This window comes from Sphaerodactylus townsendi, linkage group LG08 (genome assembly GCF_021028975.2).
Source record: "Sphaerodactylus townsendi isolate TG3544 linkage group LG08, MPM_Stown_v2.3, whole genome shotgun sequence".
NCBI classification, from domain to species: domain Eukaryota; kingdom Metazoa; phylum Chordata; class Lepidosauria; order Squamata; family Sphaerodactylidae; genus Sphaerodactylus; species Sphaerodactylus townsendi.
The window spans coordinates 53,348,358-53,367,434 of record NC_059432.1 but is presented as its reverse complement, the minus strand read 5'-3'; the positions used below and the strand labels follow the sequence as shown (position 1 = coordinate 53,367,434).

General features: G+C 40.3%; 1 protein-coding gene across 1 annotated transcript in view; it reads left to right on the top strand.

Moving 5' to 3' along the window:
- ATRNL1 (attractin like 1) overlaps nt 1–19,077 on the top strand; it is a 575,975-nt gene that overhangs the window by 182,450 nt on the left and 374,448 nt on the right. The window contains exons 22-23 of the mRNA XM_048507055.1: nt 1,289–1,367; nt 2,380–2,537. Coding sequence (XP_048363012.1) covers nt 1,289–1,367; nt 2,380–2,537 — 237 coding nt within the window. The remainder of the gene's footprint in view (nt 1–1,288; nt 1,368–2,379; nt 2,538–19,077) is intronic.

The following is a 19,077-nucleotide window of genomic DNA, read 5'->3' as shown; positions in this document are numbered from 1 at the left end:
TTAAAAAAAATGCATAAACCTGACTTCTGGCAGGATCATACTCAAGACCCTGACTCCTTTATCTTCTCTGCCACGAAGAAATATTCTATTTGTTCTTGATGAAGTGACTCACAAAAGCTTATATCCTGGAAAATTTTGTTGGTCTTTGAAATGCTATTGGATTTGAATTTCTTTTTAACATTCTGACCCCTCAACAGAGAAGGGAAAGGAGCCAAAGATACCTTGCTTGCGGTAGTTGCTCACTTGCCCTTCAAAGGAGTGGTTCAGCCACTTGTGACAATTTTCCTGCCCCACACAGGTCTGTGTAGCCTTGCACTCTGTTATGGCTGTTGATCTGCCCAGCTTGGGGCAACAGTCATTAGTTCATCACAATGGCAGCTGCAAGGGCTGCCCACTTGCCACAGTTGTGGTAATGAGGGCCACCTTGAACAGGATGAGAGCTACTCCTTGCTTGGGAGTGGAATTGCCCTTGTTGGGGAAAAGTGGCCTCTAAGGCCATTGGCCTGCCAGAACTTTTCCTTTTGGTCTGGGGTGGGGAAGCCCATCACAAGCAAGATGCATGCATGTTTTTACTTAACCATGGTTAAATTTTATATATGAACCTAGCCTATACCTGTGTAATAATCAGCTTTGCTCTTTAAAAATATAGCAATTTTTGTGTGTGCAGCTACTTACCCTGTGGTGGAGCTTTGATTTCTCAGTACCACATTACTTTAATTCTGAAGTAAATTCTGAGCACATGTTGGGCTCTGATTTTAAATGATTGGTTCAGGGTTCCACATGCATATGCTAGGACAGTAATGGCGAACCTATGACACATGTGTTGAAGGTAACATGCCCCAATGATTTGGCTGACACGGTGGCATTCACCAACACCTGACAATAACCATTCTCCCTGTTTGAAATTGAGCACCACACATCACTGGACTAGATTTTAATAAATAAATAAATAAATAAATAAATAAATAAATAATTGTTTCTGTTTTGTTCAGGGGGAGGGGTGGCTCGCCAGCAGAATAAAGTTAAGCATTTTCCAAATGTATTACAAGCTGAGCCAAAAAGATTTGCCATCACTGTGCTAGGCTAGGGCATAGAAGTGTATAAAGATCTTCCCTGTTTTCAGCTGTAGAAAAGGAAACCCTCCTTGTATTTTCAGAACTTTCTAACTACATGATCAATATGTTTAGAATCAGGGGATCCCTTAGAATGACTGTATTTATTTTTATTAGGACGATTAATTCAAATAACAGACTTTTGTAATGTTCTTATTTTCCTATTAAATTTTTAGTCAAACAAAAATTTGGACATATCAATTAATGCATCAAACAACTTTAACCTGAATATCACTTGGTCTATTGGTTCTACAGGTAAGAAAGCCCTTGATGGGTTTTTTTAAGCCATATTGTCTAAAGCACTAATAGTCTAAACTATATTTACATGATTGCCGTTTTGTTTCTTATTAATAAAGCTTAATAAAATGTATTCTTTTCCGATTCTCATTATGCCATTATTAATGATATTACTTAAAACTCAGATAATAATTTGCAATCTGAATAAAGGTTCATTAACATGTTAACTTTCTTCCCTATTCAATTAAAATTACTTGGGCAGCAAAACCTTGTATGCTCTTTAAATTTGTAGAATGGCAGTGTTATGAACGAAGTGATTTTAATTAAGATAAATTACTTTCTTAACTACTGCAGAGCTGAGATTTTTAATTTCTTTGTTTCAATGTTGAAGCTAGGAATTTAATTATTAACCTTAACATTGATATCAAACAATAAAATTCTTCTGTGTGTGCAGATAAAAGAACCTGCTTATCTTCCTCTTTTTTTTTAAAAAAGAAAAAACCCTCTGAACCCCATTTCTCTATTGGTTTTAATAAAGGGAAAGAAAAGCTTTGTTTAGAAAGTTTGTTTCAGTTGGTTCTGTTGACTTTCTGAAAATATATCCAAGGAGAACACTATTGATAGCATTTTAATTAATCATGCAGAATGGGTAGGAACAGGACATTTCTCCCCGCCACTCAAGCTTTGTGTGACTGATCTGTTTCCCAAGTCTCTGCCATGTTTACAACTGAGGAGCATATAACATTTGAAGGGCAAACATTTATTTGCAAACATGCAATATATTGTGGGAGACTGACCTGTGATGGGCCCAAAATTCTTCTCCACTAAACATTTTCTGGAAATGGTGTTAGAACAGCTCCGTTATATTTGCTGAAATTGTGATAAAGCCTTTTTGAGATGTGAATTTGTTTCAGCATATAACTCTGGTGAAGTATACTTATTAGTGTATTGAGTTCTTAGGAACAGATGTGCTACAAACTGAAAGAAAAAGTCTGCCTTTCATTATGTTTATGTATTTTTTTTATTATAGCTGGAACGATATCCGGAGAAGAGATTCCTGTGCTTTCAAAAGCTAATATCAAGGAGTACAGGGATAGTTTTTCCTGTGAAAAATTCAACTTTAGGAGCAACCCAAATATAACTTTCTATGTATATGTCAGCAATTTTTCATGGCCAATCAAAATACAGGTTAGTAAAAATTATAACACTCCTAATGTTTCAATCAGATTAAGTTAAATCTTACCTGGCTTCTAGAAACTAGCTACTCTACAGTGAGACATTATACCAGTTTGCAAGCTGTAGCATTAATCATATGCAGCATATATTTTTTAAAAAATATTTGGCTAATTTTTATGTAGTGAGTTACCTGACCTGCAACAGAGGGCATATTAGTTTTTGGATTAAAACATTAATCTACGTACTATCTTTGCATTTTTAAAAAGCTCCTGTCCAGTTGTTTTCTTGTTAAAATCCTGTGTGTTAGTGGAATTTGATTGTTGAAGGAAGACGCTTTATGCTTTAGGGCTGCCATGTTCCTCATCCACTGGCTGTGGATGAGGGAGGGTAGGGTTTCCAGATCTAGGCTGGGAAGCTGCTGGAAATTTGGGAATGAAGCCTGAGGAAGGGAGGATCCTCAAAGGGATGTGATGCCATAAAGTTGACTCTCCAAAGCATTCATTTTGCCCAGGGGAACCACGGTATATACTCGATTATAAGCCGACCCGAATATAAGCTGAGGCACCTAATTTTACCACAAAAAATGGGAAACTTATTGACTTGAGTATAAGCCTTCGAACTTGACTCAATAGCAGCTTAAAACAGAAGATCTGGGAGCAAGATGAGATTGCTTAACAGAGTTTGCATTAGGGACGAGCAGCTTTCCAGCACACCTGGAACACAAATGAACCACTGCCTTTCCTCTCAAATGTAGAATAATTCTGGGATTCATAGCCATGCCAGCCTAAACTTCTGCTCTCAAAGAAAGTTCCTTTGTGCTCAGTGCAACATCGAGTATTTTGGCAGTAAACTACTGTATGAAGAAACTTGTATTAATCTTAGAATGCAACACCAACCTCAATAACCCCTCTTAGGAGGAGAAATGCCTCTGGTTTCCTTTTTAACACTAACCCACATACTACTACTTCACACAACTCCTGGCTTGTGAAATGCTATGCAGAGTTGTCCTTACAGCTTGTTTTTTACAGCTCCTCTGGTGAAAGTTAGGAAAAAAAAGCAGCAACATAAGTTTACTGGATCCCCACAGCAGCCCCAGCTCCTGGCTATCTTAATTCAGGCCGTGCATATACTCGAAAGTATAAGCTGAGGGGGCTTCTTTTCAGCATTAAAAAATGTGCTGAGAAAAATTCATTCCTTATACTTTCAGTAGTATACAATGGTACTCCCTGTAGTCTGGAGAAAGGCCGTAATTCTGGGGGATTTCCAGGTCCTAAATATAAAGAATGATCTGGAAACAGTGTGGATATATGAAGAAAAAATTACTCTGCATTGAGAATTTTGATGCTTCATCTTCTAAAGTTATACTTTAGGGCTAGATGCCTTGATACTCTTTGTATATAATGATACTCTCAGTATATAATCCCTCCATACAACCACTGATCTCCACACAATGTAGGTAATGGGTGATAGGGGACTTTAAAGAACAGTATTGTAGAGGGTCTGCTGTGGGAAGAGATATCAGTGGAGAGAGCCAATTCAATCTGGATCCAGCCCTTGTAGTACAATTTGGAAAATGAACCAATATTTTTATATAGTACTTGATAAATTTGCTTTTTGAAACAACTTGATAAATTTGCTGGGAAAAAATTAATTATAGCATTCTTCACAGTCCAGAGACTGGTCTAGGTGATCCTCAACTTGCCTTTCAACCTTCCCCCTTCTATTCACCTATTAAATGAATTTGCTTTGAAAAAATAATTGTGGTGATAAGAATTATGTGCCAAGGCATGGGAGCACTGTAAATAGTAGATTATTTCAATTAAAAATTTAAAAACAAGTCAAACACCTAATTAAGAGATAATTAGTTTCCAGTCACACACAGTTTTAATTTGTATGTCATTTGAATGCTTGCGATAAGAACTCAGTAACTAATGTCCCAGTTGCATAGTTTCTCCTCAGAATAGACCAAGATATCATTCACTGATGGCTGTAGGTTTGTAAATACTGTATTTCAAATCAAAGGCATCTCTTTGTTTTGCAAGCAAATGCTGATATTTCTTTTAGCAATTTCTATTTCTTTTATCTAGTTAAATTGTAGTAATCACATTTAACATTTAATAGCAGATACTGCTCAAAGGTAGATATTACTTTGTTAGGAAAGGCAGTGTTCTTGGTTATGTCATGCCAAAGGAGTATGATATAGTCCAGAACTGGGCTGTATCTTTAACAAAATGACTAAGAGATTAATAGTTTTTATAAAATATTTATTTCTTTGTTTAATTCCTTTATTGTCTGGTTTTCTCATCAAATCTCAATGTAAATTGCAGAATCAAAAGATAATGCATTTAATTATGCTATAATTGCATACTACAGATTATACAAATGAAAAATAACTTGGTGTAGGATCATGATTTATTAGATCATGGAAATCTAGGAAGGTTATGGGAAGTAGTTTCATTGAACCCCCCCCCCCCCCAAAAAAAACACCTCTGTTAAAATGAATATAAAATATATAAAAACTAATACCCCCATTTTGGTGTCTTTATCATGCTAAACTTGCAATTGGGGAAAGGACTAATGTGGATCATTATTTCAGAGCCTAGCATTACCCAGTCTCTTTTGCCCTGCCCCTTTTGCTGGATTTGTTGTTATGCTGTGCAGAAAAATGTTGAGGGCCAAGACAAGCTTTTTGCAGGTACACACATTTTCCTTCTAGGTTGGGTAGGAACCTGTGGCTCCTGCGGTTTCCAGATGTTCAACAGGAATTGTTGGCTCCCATCAGCCTCTGTCAGCATGGCCAATTGGCCATGCTGACAGAGGCTGATGGGAATTGTAGTTCCTGAACATCTGGAGAGCCGCAGGTTCCCTACCCCTTCTCTAGGCTGTCCTTGGTCATGGTCTTTCCCCTCTTTCACTAGCCCCAGACAGTGACAAGGAGTAGGAATGAACAAGTATGGAGACTGTATCAAGCATGATTGCTTCATGTTGATGAGAAAGAACTTTCCTCCTTTTAAACTTGCTCTTGACCTCCCTGGAATTTGTGTGGGCAGTGCTTCTTAATGGGTGGTACATCAGTCCTCAGTGGTCCCAGTGCTTTTCAATGGGAGTCCTCCAAGTGGCTAAGATTCTCTCATGTGTGTCTGTGTACCTTCGAAGATAGTTCCTCCAGAAAGTTTTTAAAATAGGAAAACTGTATATTTCCAGGACCAGCTGAGTACATCCATGCAAGTTTTTGGGCTGAAAAGGCGCCCAGGATCACAGCACAGCACAGCAAACCTCCTGGGGCAACCTTCAGCAAATGGCAGCAGGGAGAATCCCTTCAACGGCGCACAAATGTTGGGTGCAAGCTGAGGGTGAAATTGACCAGACAGCAAAATGGTCAGGCGGGAAAAATAAAACACCTCCTAAATATTTAGTGTGTGGTGTGGTGGTTAGAATTTCAGACTAAGATAGGGGAGTTTGGATTCCTGACCCCAATCATCTGTGAAGCTCACTGGGTGATTTTTGACCTGTCGTCCTTAGCCTAACTTACCTCATAGTGCTGTTGTGAGGATAAAATGGAAGAGAATCATATATGCTGTGGTGACCCCCTCAAATAAAAATGGATTTAACTCTTATTATAGAGATGGGTAGATATATAACCCTATTGACTTATTTCCAAATATACAAGCAAAGCATGAGAGAGTAGCCTTGTTATTTTGTCCTTTAGAGGTTGATGTGTACTAAAATTTTGCTGACCATTTGGTGTGACAGTACAGATGACCAGGTGAGAAAAGTTAGCCTAGCAGGTGAATTTTCCAATAGTTGGTAGGCACAAGTCATCAGATATTTATACTAGGGACCTTATGACTGGATGCTGGACATTTGGTGTTGAGATCCCTGTCTATAGAGGCCCACCATCACACTGTCTGTTTCTATCATAATTCAGAATCTGCTGATGGGGCTCACCAGAGATGATGAGAGATTGCTTTGCTTTGGCAAGAATTAAGAGAATGGTAGATGGGCCTCTTCAGTTATCAGAAGAAGTCGCCAGGTGCCTGCCTCAGGATAAGATTCATACATTATGTTTTTGTCACTGGCGCTAAAAATGCCTGATCTAAAAAACATTTCATTTTTCTAATATGTTTCCCATACTACAATACTGAGTATGACAAATGGTAACCAAAAGGAATGAATAGATAGAAAGATATGGCACCTTCCTCTGGATATTTTTGGAAGATACCTTAATGGGAAAATTGTGCATATTTGAGATATTAGAAAATGGTGTACATGTTGCTGTGTACAAATTATTTGAAATTGAATGTTAGTCTCTGTTCAACTAATGGTTCCTCTAAGGGTTGTGTTGAAATTAATGTGAGCTTATTATTTTTGTGTTGAAAGCATCACCTTTGCCCCGCAGAGGCTGTGAAGCTCAATAATACTTTAGAAGAGTTTGATACTGTTCTTTAGTGAAAACAGGTGTGAACAACTCTAGATATTTCTCAGGCCTACTATAACCCATATATTAGGGAGTGTTCAAGTGGTTAATCCTTTGTGCATCAATGGAAATAGATTTTTCCTCTCAGCTCTTGCTTTCCCCACAGCTATTAGGAAAAGGGGAAATGCTGTTTAATGCATACTGTGCCTATAATAGCCTCCCTAAGCTGATTAAGCACTTTTTGTAAAATGATTACACTGATTTTTCTAACCTAATAAGACTTCATTTATATTCGTGGGCATTCACTTTTTAAAAACTGCATTTATTTAGAAACTACTTTAAAAATGTATTCCTCTGTGCTGGGGTGGTAGTAGTGAGAAGAAAAATCAATTGCAGTGGTATTACTCGCAAAACAATCAATTTGCTTCTATTGTAAGTAGAAGAGGTATCCTGAAGGGTTGAAAGAAACTCTGATATGCCAGCTTCTTCCTTTGTAGTGGAGACATGAGGTTTTTTTGCCTCAAAATTTTGCCTGGCATTCATATAAATAAGAGTAACGAGAACAGAAACATTTATGAATGTGACTGCTCTAAATCTTTACCCTATATTTTGTGTTGGACTTCTTATATAAGTGTATAACTGGACATCTAACTTAGAATTTTAGCTTAGTGCCTGATCCTGGTTTGGATGCATTGCTGACCTTAAATGTTTTGGGTCCTGAAGTTAAAAACAAACAAACTTAAAAGGTATGCCTTTATATAACGGCTATTGTTTTCTCTAAAAGCAGTTGGCAAGCTGCACCATATGTTGAACTTTAGCACCTTTGTTTTCAAAATTAAGATCATTTGTGTTTCCCAGCTAATGCTTCCATGATTACATCAAGTCTCTTACTTCCATAGTTTGTGTGTGTCGGAGGAGGGGGTACATGGCTACAGTGCAACAACCCTAAGCTTTCAGACACACTGTGGCAGAGGCGTATGGGGGCCAAATGGCTCCCAGAGGCAAAAACCCCTCTGGGTGACCCTCTCCCCGGCGTGGAACCCTGCTTACTTGCGAGTGAGTCGGGCTCCAGCCCCTCTTCCCAGCCCAGCAGTGGTGGTGCGAGTTTCTCTCTTGGCCCGGCTGCTGGGCCAGGAAGAGGAGCAGAGGGCAGTTAAGCCGAGGGCAGCCTCTCTTCCCGGTCCAGCAGCAAGCGCAAGTTTCTCTTGTGCCCCGCTCCTGGGCCAGGAAGAGGAGCCAAGGGCAGCTGAGCTGAGCCAAGGGCAGACCCTCTTCCCTGCCCAGCAGTTTTTCTCGAGCCTAGGCTGCTGGGCTGGAAGGCATCTGGTACGTAAGGGGTCGATTTTGTGCCCTCACGTGACCAGATTGGTTGTGCCTGGGGACATGAGTTACCCCATGTTCCTGGGCAAATATGCTACTGCACTGAGGAAATTTTCCCCTCCAAGAGATAATCAGTCTGCCCTCTCTGGAACTGAGTAGCCCTTTCTTTATGAGCGTAGCATGTGAGTGACATTATATAGGCATGCACACATTGCCCACCTTATATATATTCAATCAATTGGGATATTCCCCCTCAGTCCTAAGGACCTTCCCAGAAAGCAGTACAGTGTCACTATATTTCCACACTCTATTCCTTCTCCTTGTTTGAAGCCTCGTGAAGAGGCTGAGCTGAGCCTGGCATTGGCTCCCTCATCACGTGACGGTTCCCCCATCACATGACCCACTTTCCCCACTGCACAGGGAAGGTGAGCCATCTGCTTCATCCTCCCCTGCCGCAACGGCGCCCAAGTAAGTCCGTGTGCACTTCTTATTCTGGATGGCTCACTAAGTTGTTTGGAGGCTCACATTATTGCCCCACAAGTACTAGTAACTTCTTCTGGTCTGGGTGTGAGACAATCTCATGGAGTCTCAAAACAAGCCTTTGATGAAGTAGTTTGTTGACTTCCCATGGGAACCTGGTTGTCTCAGTGTGAGGTGGCATTTTATGGCGCTAATTTTCTACATCAATCTGAATTGTCTGCCTACACTCTTTGGCTTCATTTAGTGATTCTGGAAGTAACATCATTTTCACTTTGAGGAACTTAGAGACCTTTCTGTTTCCTCTTGGATGCAAATGTAGTTAAATAAGGGAAAACTGTTCATAAAGAGCACTGCTACTGAACAACTTTGCAGGGACAAGAAAGCCAGATAAATTCAAGACAAATGTATAAAATACATAGAATCCAGTAAGTGGCAAAAGTTGCAACTGAAGTATGCAAAATGACATCTTTATTTTGATTTTTTTTAAAGTCTGTATTAAAAATGAGCAAGAAAACCCTTTTTCCTAGTTCAAAAAGTGGACCAAGTTGCGAGTAGAGTGCAAACTTGCCACTAGAAGTATTGTGGTGTTTGCTAAAATAATTTAAGCTTCTTGTTGCTTTAACCTTGCAGTCTTTAAAAGGTTTATAAAGATTGCTATGCTGTGAACTGAAAAAAAAGAGTTCTAAATTAAATGCTAATGAATTTTCTTTTGCAAAACGTATTAACTTTTCTAGTTAACATTGATTACAAGACAAGGGAAGAAATCAGGCAATTAGAAACTAGTGCAGTATAAAAAGATGGTGAGCAATGCATCTCAAATATTAATTCTGTTGCGCTTGTAAGTGACTTTCATCTAACTTTGCAGCAGTTTGGTGTGTATTGTCTTCCCTTATCCTGAACTTCATTATGGATTTCCCATGTAAACTGGTGGGACTAAATGATACTTAAATGTGCTCGATGTCGTGCATTGTGATTGTAGCAGCCATATGTGAAAAGAACCCCGATAGGGTACAACGTAGCCTGATTTCTTTCCTCATCCCTATGTGTGCACTAGTACTTGGCTTCAAAGGTTTATTCCTTGATCAGATGGAGAACTCAGCTACATGCTGAGCAGGAAGCATGCAGTACTCGTCCAATCCCCATAAGGACCTGGTTCTTCTACTCATGCCCTGCAAAGAGAGGGAGTGGAAAGAAGATGAATATTTTTAATGGAAATATGTCATTACATAGGGTCACTGGCTCAGTAATAGAGGGGAGGGGTGATGGCTTGGTGGTAGATCATCTGCTTGATATGCAGAAGGTCCCATGTTCAATCCCCATCAGCTCCAGTTAAGAGAACTAGGTAAGAGAACTCTTCCTGAGACTCTGGAAAACCATTGCCAGTCTGAGTGGACAATGCTAACATTGATAGACTAATGATCATGGCAGTTTCATGTGTTCATGTGTATTCAAGTTGTTATGAATGTAGTGGACTTTATTTAGTCCCAGATATTTTCTACATTTTAAATGTTGTATAGTGAAATAGTTCCATTGCTGATTACTTGTTGTCTATGTATCCTCTCATTTCCAACTGAATGTGACAACAAATTATATAAACTGGTTAGAAAGAATCTAAACTCCTTGACAGCAAGTTTCCGGTTAATTTGTGTTGTGGTTTTATTTAGGTGTACTTAGGGCTGAGCCAAAGTTAAGCATGTCTAGGTCCCTCTGATATCAGAAGCAAAGCACTAAATATATGCTTAACTATCCAGTTCAAGTAAATTGGATTGAAATTGGATTGGCTATGGCTGGCGATTAATTTTTTTTTAAGAATAACAAGTTGGATCTAGTGGAAATCACTGCTGGCAGAAGTGGGAGGTCCCATCTGTTCTTCTCTTGCAGTAGTCCTTCCACTATAATCTTGGACTCCTCCTGGGGATTCTGGCCCGCACAATTAGCATTTCAGGAGGAGGTTTTGTGATGCAGTGAGAGGAGTAGACAGGAAAGTTCCACTCCACTGGTGGAAATTTCTTCCACCAGCAGAGAGTGTGCATATGTGTGCATATGCATCTGGTATATGTGTAGGAAAAACTGTAGCAACAAAAATGAAGAAAATGAATGAAACATCTCTGGACAAATCCCAAGTAATATCTACAAGGGCATCATTGGTTTGAATTGACTATCAAGCTGGCATGCTGCAACTCAGACTTCTTTCTAAAGGAAGTGTGACACAAACATTCCTGTTTATAGATCCCAGCCAGCCACATTAACCTCCCATGTGTGTTACTATGTCCATACAAAGCTCCTGGATTTCCCTTTTCCTTCAACAGAAGAGATAGCTCTGTATTCTAACTGGAAAGGGAAAAGCTCATATGAGTCAGACAAATTCATGCGTTCTCTAGTCCTTCTGTTTAGGATTGATTCACCTCTTCTCCATATGATGATTTGTCTGTAAAATGTTTCAGTGGTTAAATCAATTTGCAGTATCATTTTCTCATTCTGGATTAATCACAATGATATAAAATTTCATAGATACATTGTAATTGAATATTTGACAGAAATGTTGATTGTTTGAACTAAAAACAAACATAATTGGATTGAACAGTCTTCTAAGTTAGTTATGGACATATTAATATTGTTGTAGCAGGCAGTTGAACAGCTCACAAGAGCTTAATACAATTTATTATCACACTGTAGGGAGCTTAAGTTTCTACATCATTATATTATGAAGTAAAACTAATGGATGTTGCTTGTTTTCCCCCTATTGTATCATGTAGAGTTACACTTTGATTTCCGGAATAATATGGTTATATTTCTAATGAGGACTCACTTTTACCATATCCTCTACATCATTATTAAATGCCATATTTTGCAGTTTGTAGTATGTCTATTGGTTATAGTTTCAGAGCCACTGAGGGAATTTAGATATCTTCTGTCCATTAACTTTAATAGGAACAGTGCTTCAAATTTTGTTAGCTGATTTTGAAAATCTCAGCCCTATTCAATATGTGCCTAATATGGTCAGTCTGATGTGTTTGAAATGATGAAACCCTCAGTCTGCAATTGAAGCCAATTTCCCGAGAGAAAGGTAGATTGTTATGTCGGTGCCATGATCTTTAGAAGATCTAGGTTGCTCCAAAAGAGGCCAACTGGTAAAGGGGATTGATTCAGTGTCTGTTGTGAAGATGTGAGAAAAGTTGAAAGCCTGTCTGGAATGAATACCCTCCTTTGATGGTCATAGATTTCTATTAAAGAAGTACAATGGAGATATTGGGATGTGGAACCAGGAAAGTTATGGGTTCTGAAATGGTAACCTCTAATTCTGGAAATAAATTTGGAAATCGGAATCTGGTGCACTTTTAGCAAGTGTGAGAAGGGACCCAACGAAATAAAATTATTTTTTGTCATCTTAAGTACAGGATGTTCCTGTAATACAATGTGCATGAAATTTGACATATTGGAACATTATTCCAAGCCCACTTAATGGTAAGAAAGAAGAATGAGCTTTTGTGTTGGGTTTTATAGGACTGTCTTTTAATTAGGACAATTAATTAGGCTTTTGTGATGGATTTATGTGCGCTTCGTTTAGGGTTGGATCCTAATGATAATTTATGTAATCAGAAAGCATTTATGTTAGTTGAAAGGAATTACTTTGCCTCTTCACTCCAGCATCAGCAAAATAATCTCCCTGAAATTCTGCTCCTGGGTGATAGGAGAACACCCCTCCCCCTCAAATAGCATGAAGGGCAAATCAGAGGTTTGCCATAGGAATGAAGAAATGGTGAAAAATTCTTTCCCCCTCTACTAGCAGGAATTATTGTCTGGCTCCAAACCATGACATTCAAACTACTAATGTATTGAACAATGTCTCATATCTGCCTGCCACACATTCAGGTGTCATTATAAGCGCTCCTTGGATAGTCATAGTATTTGATTTGTATTACCTATGCTTTGTAGTGGCTCAAACATTTACTCTCACATTTACTTGGGGAAGTTTATATGCAAAGTCTGAGAAATCTCTTAATTTATTTCTAGTTCCCTTTGTATTATTTATCTGATGGACTCTACATAAATATGTATATATTTTAAAATGTTGAAATATTCCTAATATATGCTTAAATTCAAACAACTTTATGTTAGAAGAAGTGAAGCTTTCAATGCATAAGCCACAGTAGTGTTAAGTCTTCAACTGTATTGACAATCAAAAACACATCAAAGTCAAGCTTATGAAATAAATGTGTGGGCACAAATGGCAAGCAATTTAAATGACACATAATGTGTTGCTGTTTTATAGTGGACTTGGAAAGTGCACTTAATGATATTTTTAAAGTCTCAATTGGAGTTTTGTGTAGTATTTCCATGACCTTTAATGAATCTTTAAGTGCATTACCTATCAGCTGGAATACTCCCCATGTTTTGCTTTTTTGAGCAGATGGACTGACCTTTTTTATCAGATTATAGGCTGTTTTAGGGGTTAACTGCAAAACCTTCTCCTGATACTGGAGATAATATTTTATTAACCCTTGACCACTGATAAGTGGGACAAATCATTTTTCTTTGCTTTTTCCACTTCGGAACTGTCATTTGAAACTATTTCTTTCTAACAGAAGTTCCAAGAACAGATAAAGCATTTGGCAGATGTAGTTAGCAACTAGATGAGCATTACTGACAGTTCCTTTCCGATCAATCCATAAACAAAATCATAACCTAAATAATCATAGGGACAAACTAATTGCTATTACAAGCAGCTGTGGTTTTCTCAAATGTAATTTGCGACATTTATGTTTTCCCTGTATATTGGATGGATAGATAAGATAGATGGAACTCCAGCCTGTTTTCATCTACACAGGCTCACAATTTGCTTCTGGGCCCAATTTGAGGTTCTGGTATTAACCCTTAAAGCCCTATACAGATTTGTGCCAGCATACCATAAGGACCACCTACCCCTATATGAATCTATCTAACTTAAGGATAATCTATTCCCATATGAACCTACCTAACTACTCTGGTCATCTCCAGAGACTCTACTTTGTAGGCCCATACCATCTCCCTCCTAAGATATATTTTTCTTTCCCTATTGTTGTATCTCCCTGTTGTTGTCTTTCACTAGTAGATGAAAACTTTTTGATTTTGTCATTCCCCCACTAACACTTATTAGCGCTGCTTCCTGTTTGTGTTTTTGTATGTTTATATTCTACATATTTGTTTATTTGTTTTAAACATCTTATATATGTCTGTATTTTAAACATTTAATACTTGGAATGTTATATGTTCACTGCCTTGGGATTCTAATTTGAGTGGAATGGTGAAATAGAAATGTATGAAATAAATAATAATAAAGTAATAATTTTGGTCCTTTGAGCAAAAAATGGCATCTCAAATTTTTTTTTTAAAAAAAATACATTGTCCAACATGGTGTTTATAGGAATTATAACATCTTTTGAATTTCCCAAGGGTAGTATGCCACATTGTATAAGATAAAAGATTTCATGGCAGTTTTTCTTTCCATGTGGCAATTTTTAATGAATACAGTAAAATTAAATCATTCCAGATTTACCCAAGCAAATATTATCTTGCACTAGCACGCATATATGACCAGTGGTTCTCAACTAATACTGTATATGGAAAACTCAGTGGTATTTAATAAAATGTCATAGCTTGCATTTATTTTTCCACTGTTGCTGAAATGAAAACAGTAGGTAGCCCTTTATGATAAAATATGTGAACGTTTGTTTACTAGAATTGTTCTTTGTTCCAGAGTGTCCTGTTAAAGCAATTTTCCTTGAAGATTTGAAGTCTCTATTCTTATGCCACCTACAGAAGCAAAACATAGAGAGCTGTACTTTTTTGTTTCATATATAAAATAATTTCTACTTTTTATTAAAAAATACATGTTATTGTTTAGAGGCGTTTCTGTCTGACTGGAAGCAGAATCTATTTTTAAACTGTTTAATATTGGCATCGGATCTGTATATCAGTGGTCTAAAGTCTAAAATGGTCCAAAATCAGGAAATGGTCTAAAATCAGGAAATGAATAGTGAAATCACTATTCTTCTTCACTGACAACAATCTAGAGTTCTTTAATTACTTTATCTACTTTTTCCTACAGAGGCTCATTCCGCACATGCTGAATAATGCACTTTCAAACTGCTTTCAATGCTCTTTGAAGCTGTGCGGAGTCGCAAAATCCACTTGCAAACAGTTGTGAAAGTGGTTTGAAAACACATTATTTTGCGTGTGCGGGCCAGAAATTCAGAGGGACTTATAAAGAAACACAAAAATATAATTTAGACACACAAATACAACATCCTGGGCTGGTCATGGATTCATAGGCCCAACTTACCTTGGGAGACAATACTTTGAGCCAAAAGCCCTTTGACTCTTGTCAAAATGCTTATTCTACTGGCCATACCTAGTCTTACATACTTGTAACAAGGAGGAAAACACAAGCTTAGCCCACATCTCATACAGCTGGCACAGATGTTTTCACTTTCTCCGTTCCCCACTAGAAATCTAAAACAGATATTGGGTCTGGGACCAAAAATATGTTCACCTCACCTGTTGTTCATTGATGAAGTTGGAACTGGGAATGGGATTACAATGCAAAGCTAATAGTATGAATTATTAGAAAAAATAAATTTATTTTATTTAATTCTCCAGTCTTCCCACATTCATAATATTAGAATGGGCCTAAAGAGCTCTATGGGAGGGAGGCAGCATGGTTTAGTCCAGTCTTGTTAGGTCTCAGGCTCTATGCAGGGTCAGTGCTTGGATAGGAGACCACTGAAGAAGGCTCTGTAGAGGAAAGCAATGGCAGACCACTTCTGCTTTTTACTTGCCTTGAAAATAATGGTTGAAGTTAGCATAATTAGGTTGTGACTTGATGGTACATATGCAAAGAGTTTGACTCTGCTCACTCAAAGTCATGTCAGAAGTCTATTCTAGAAACTATTCTGAAGGCTACTGAGAAAGAACAGGCAGGAATAGACCTGCAGGTTGTCATCCTTGTCATTCTTTCTTTTTCAGAGCTGCTGGGAAACTGTGATCAGGCTCACATTTGGGGGTTAGGTTAAATATCAGCATTTGCAGAACTGGTTGACAACCTTGGCAGTCTTTCTTTTTTTTTTTGTCTTAGGACGTTTCCGCGTGGCCACGGACCGCATGAACGGTCCCAGAACCTACCAGGATGACTGCGCTGCGGTGCGCCGTCGTCTGGTCGACCTACTTGCTCTGTGGCCCTCCGGCATGTCGCCAAGGCCAGGGGACACGCCCCCTGCCCTGCGCGACTGCTCCAGAGTTGCCGCAGAGCAGGTAGGTTGACCGGACATGGGGGGAGGGAAGGCGCCTTCGAGCCGCTGCCGTTCGAAGCAGCTGCGCTCCCTGTGCGAACGGCTCCCTGGGGACGGCGTTTTTGCTGTCCCCAGGCCGCCATATTAGGCCCGTGCGGAAAGGGCCATAGTGATAATGACAAAGGCAGGGGAATCTAGTGCTGCTTCCCAGTGAAGTTCCTAGGGAAAAGGGACATTGAGTGAAACTTCCACTCTGTTAAATGAACACAATTCTCCCCCAATCTAGTATCTTCCCCCTGCTTTCAGATGGCAAAATAGTTTGAAAGAAAGTGGGGAGGGGAGACTAACAGGTATAAGTACAGGCTATTATTATAGATGGCCCAGAATCTAAAAAGAAAATATTGAGCAAAAATAATACAACTGCTGGATAGGCTGTACTAATTTTATCTCCTTAAGCTGCTGTGCTACTTCAAGGTGATTCTTTTTGGTTGTGATGCAGAGGTGCACTACAGCAAGAACATACTTGCCTGGTCAAAAGCACTGCAGTCTATTTTGTGATACAGGTCTAGTGGGAAGTAACAACCAGCCAAAGTCACACTGATCTCCCATTCCCACACCATGCCAGTGTTCTAATCAATTTGTCACCTCAAGTAGTCTTATGAGTCACTTGGGCATTGAATCTGCTCTTCACAGCTGTCGATTTGGTATGCTTGACACATCATAGCTCAGTTAGACAGAAAGTGCGATTAGCAGTTAAAGTATCTGTGGCGTCCCGCCTCTCCACTCACACCCAGGGGCTGTAGTTCTGTCCCTCTTTCCATTTCCTGGGTGCTGCCAGACCCAGTCCCAGTTGTTTCCTCTTGGCCTTGAGGGCCAAAAAATAGTCATTCCCACAGGACAGCTGAGCAGGGCTTCAGCCCTCAGCCTCACACTTGCTAGGTTTCCTTCAGCTCTTGACTCATTTGCCACAAATCCCAAGAATGAACAGAAAACCATAAGGGGGGGGGGGTTCCCTTAGTTTATTTAAGCTAAAAAAGGACTGCTCAGTTCATAAGGCCACAATACTCGTGTAACAGACCAAGCTCCAGACTTTGCCAAGTGGGGTATAAATTAAGAAAATAAAATAAAATGATGGAAAGATCCTATTTTGACCCCAGGCTTCCTGGTTTGCTGGTCTCCTTCAAAGTCAGGACATACCCAGCAGACTACCACTTGGCAAAATCTGGGTCTGTTACACAAGTACTGTGGCCTTATGAACTGAGCAGTCCTTTCTGTTATGTTAAATAAACTAAAGAAAAGCAGCCCCAGCTATTTTGGAGGCAGTTTTTGGAACTCTCTTAGTTGGGTCTTAATTAGGCCAGAATCTTGCAGAGAACTAAGTCTAGTCTGGTTCCATAGCAGATTCATGGGCTAATAATCTGGCACTCTATCTCCTGTTAGTCACTTCAGCATGAACCTGCTTGCCTCTGCTGCTCCTGCTATGTGGAAGTGGCTCGTGGTGGGCAGGTTCTGGCCTGGCATTTAGTTGCTGTAGTGGAATACGCCGTCAGTCAACAAGCAAGGAAACTGACGAGACGCTGTAGGAGATAACATCTGGTGGGAGATACAAAGCCCTGGCTTGGCCCGGGGCTTGTGAGGAGGTCCGGGTGGTTCCTAAGCGAAGTCTCCCGCGTGCTGGTTCCTGGCACCTTTTCATTGCTGATGATTCCTAACTCATAGGGGTGCTGTTGTGATAGAGGGCGGACCAGAGGAGAGTCCGGAGGAGAGCGGAGAGCCGGGGAGATCATCATTGTGATGCATGGTCCTCACCTGCAGCTGCCTGCACGTCGCGAGGAGGGAAGAGGCGTAAGCCGTCTGGGCCTAATCTCTCCCACCTGAGAGGCAGATCCCATTTGTCCCTTTGTCTGGGACTCGCATTGACGAGAGCAGAATAGTTTCATAGACCCGCGGAAGCTCATCATAATGAGGTTGAGGAGTGGCAGCGGAGTCGCGACCAGAAGGCCGAGGGTCCGCGCAGGTGCCATAGCGTTCTACCACGGTGCTGCTGAGGTCCCAGCAGTGCATTACTACATCTCCTCACTTTTACATTTTAGAAGGGGACCCAAATGCTAGGGAGTTGATTTAAAGGACGCATGTCCTCCTCCCTTGCGTCTGAGTCAAGCTGACCGAGCTGCTTGTGTAACCATTAGGGACTTGGTTGCGGGGTTTCAGGGAAATTGAAGGGAGCTTACTTACACGATTACAGGCAATATTAGACACACACTGAACGGCAAACAAGATCGATAATGAGGCATAATTAAACCAATGCAGAGCTGCACAATAGCACTCAACTATCCTCCTCCCGCAGCCAGCTCCAGAGTATTGACCACCAATGGGGCAAAACATCATATTTCAGATTAGATACAACTTTGCAGCTCACGTGACTTTCATATGAATAAATTGGGAATTGTCAGAGAGGTTAAAGCAACACATATTATGTACATTTTCACAACCTTGGTGATGCAACAACAGCAAGTAATCAATAGCGGCACGACATTCAAGGTCGCTGATTTGTTCCTGCTGCTCTGAGGCCAGGGCATCCAGAGCGTGGAGGTAGACATAGACTTCAAGAAGGGCTTAGGCCATCCGGGCCGATAGTCTTAGCTTGTAGGAGGCGCAGCGTCCGGGACTCCCACTAAGGAAGTCGCAAGGAGACAAACTCCGCTTTGGAGAGGGCGCATCACAAGGCCCGGACAGGAGTGGATCGAAGAGCAGAGCGATGGCGGGCGGCGGGCGGCCCGGCTCCTGGGTGGAGCCTAGGGTGGTGACGCATGGTGAGGCTAATTGAGGCAACAAAGAGTCCCGCAGAGAGTCGGGCTGGAATGTAATTAACGCTCTTCTCCCCACAGGTCCTTGAACCAGCCCCTGGGGAGCAGGATACCAACATCATCGGGGAATGTCCTCCATGTGTGTGTAGTTCCAATTGGCTTCCAGCCGATGAATGGCCCCGGTCGGTTCCTTCCGCTTGCTGCTCGGTGATGCGGGCGCAGGTGTTGATCTGCATAGCGGCCAGTCTTGGTGACAAGGG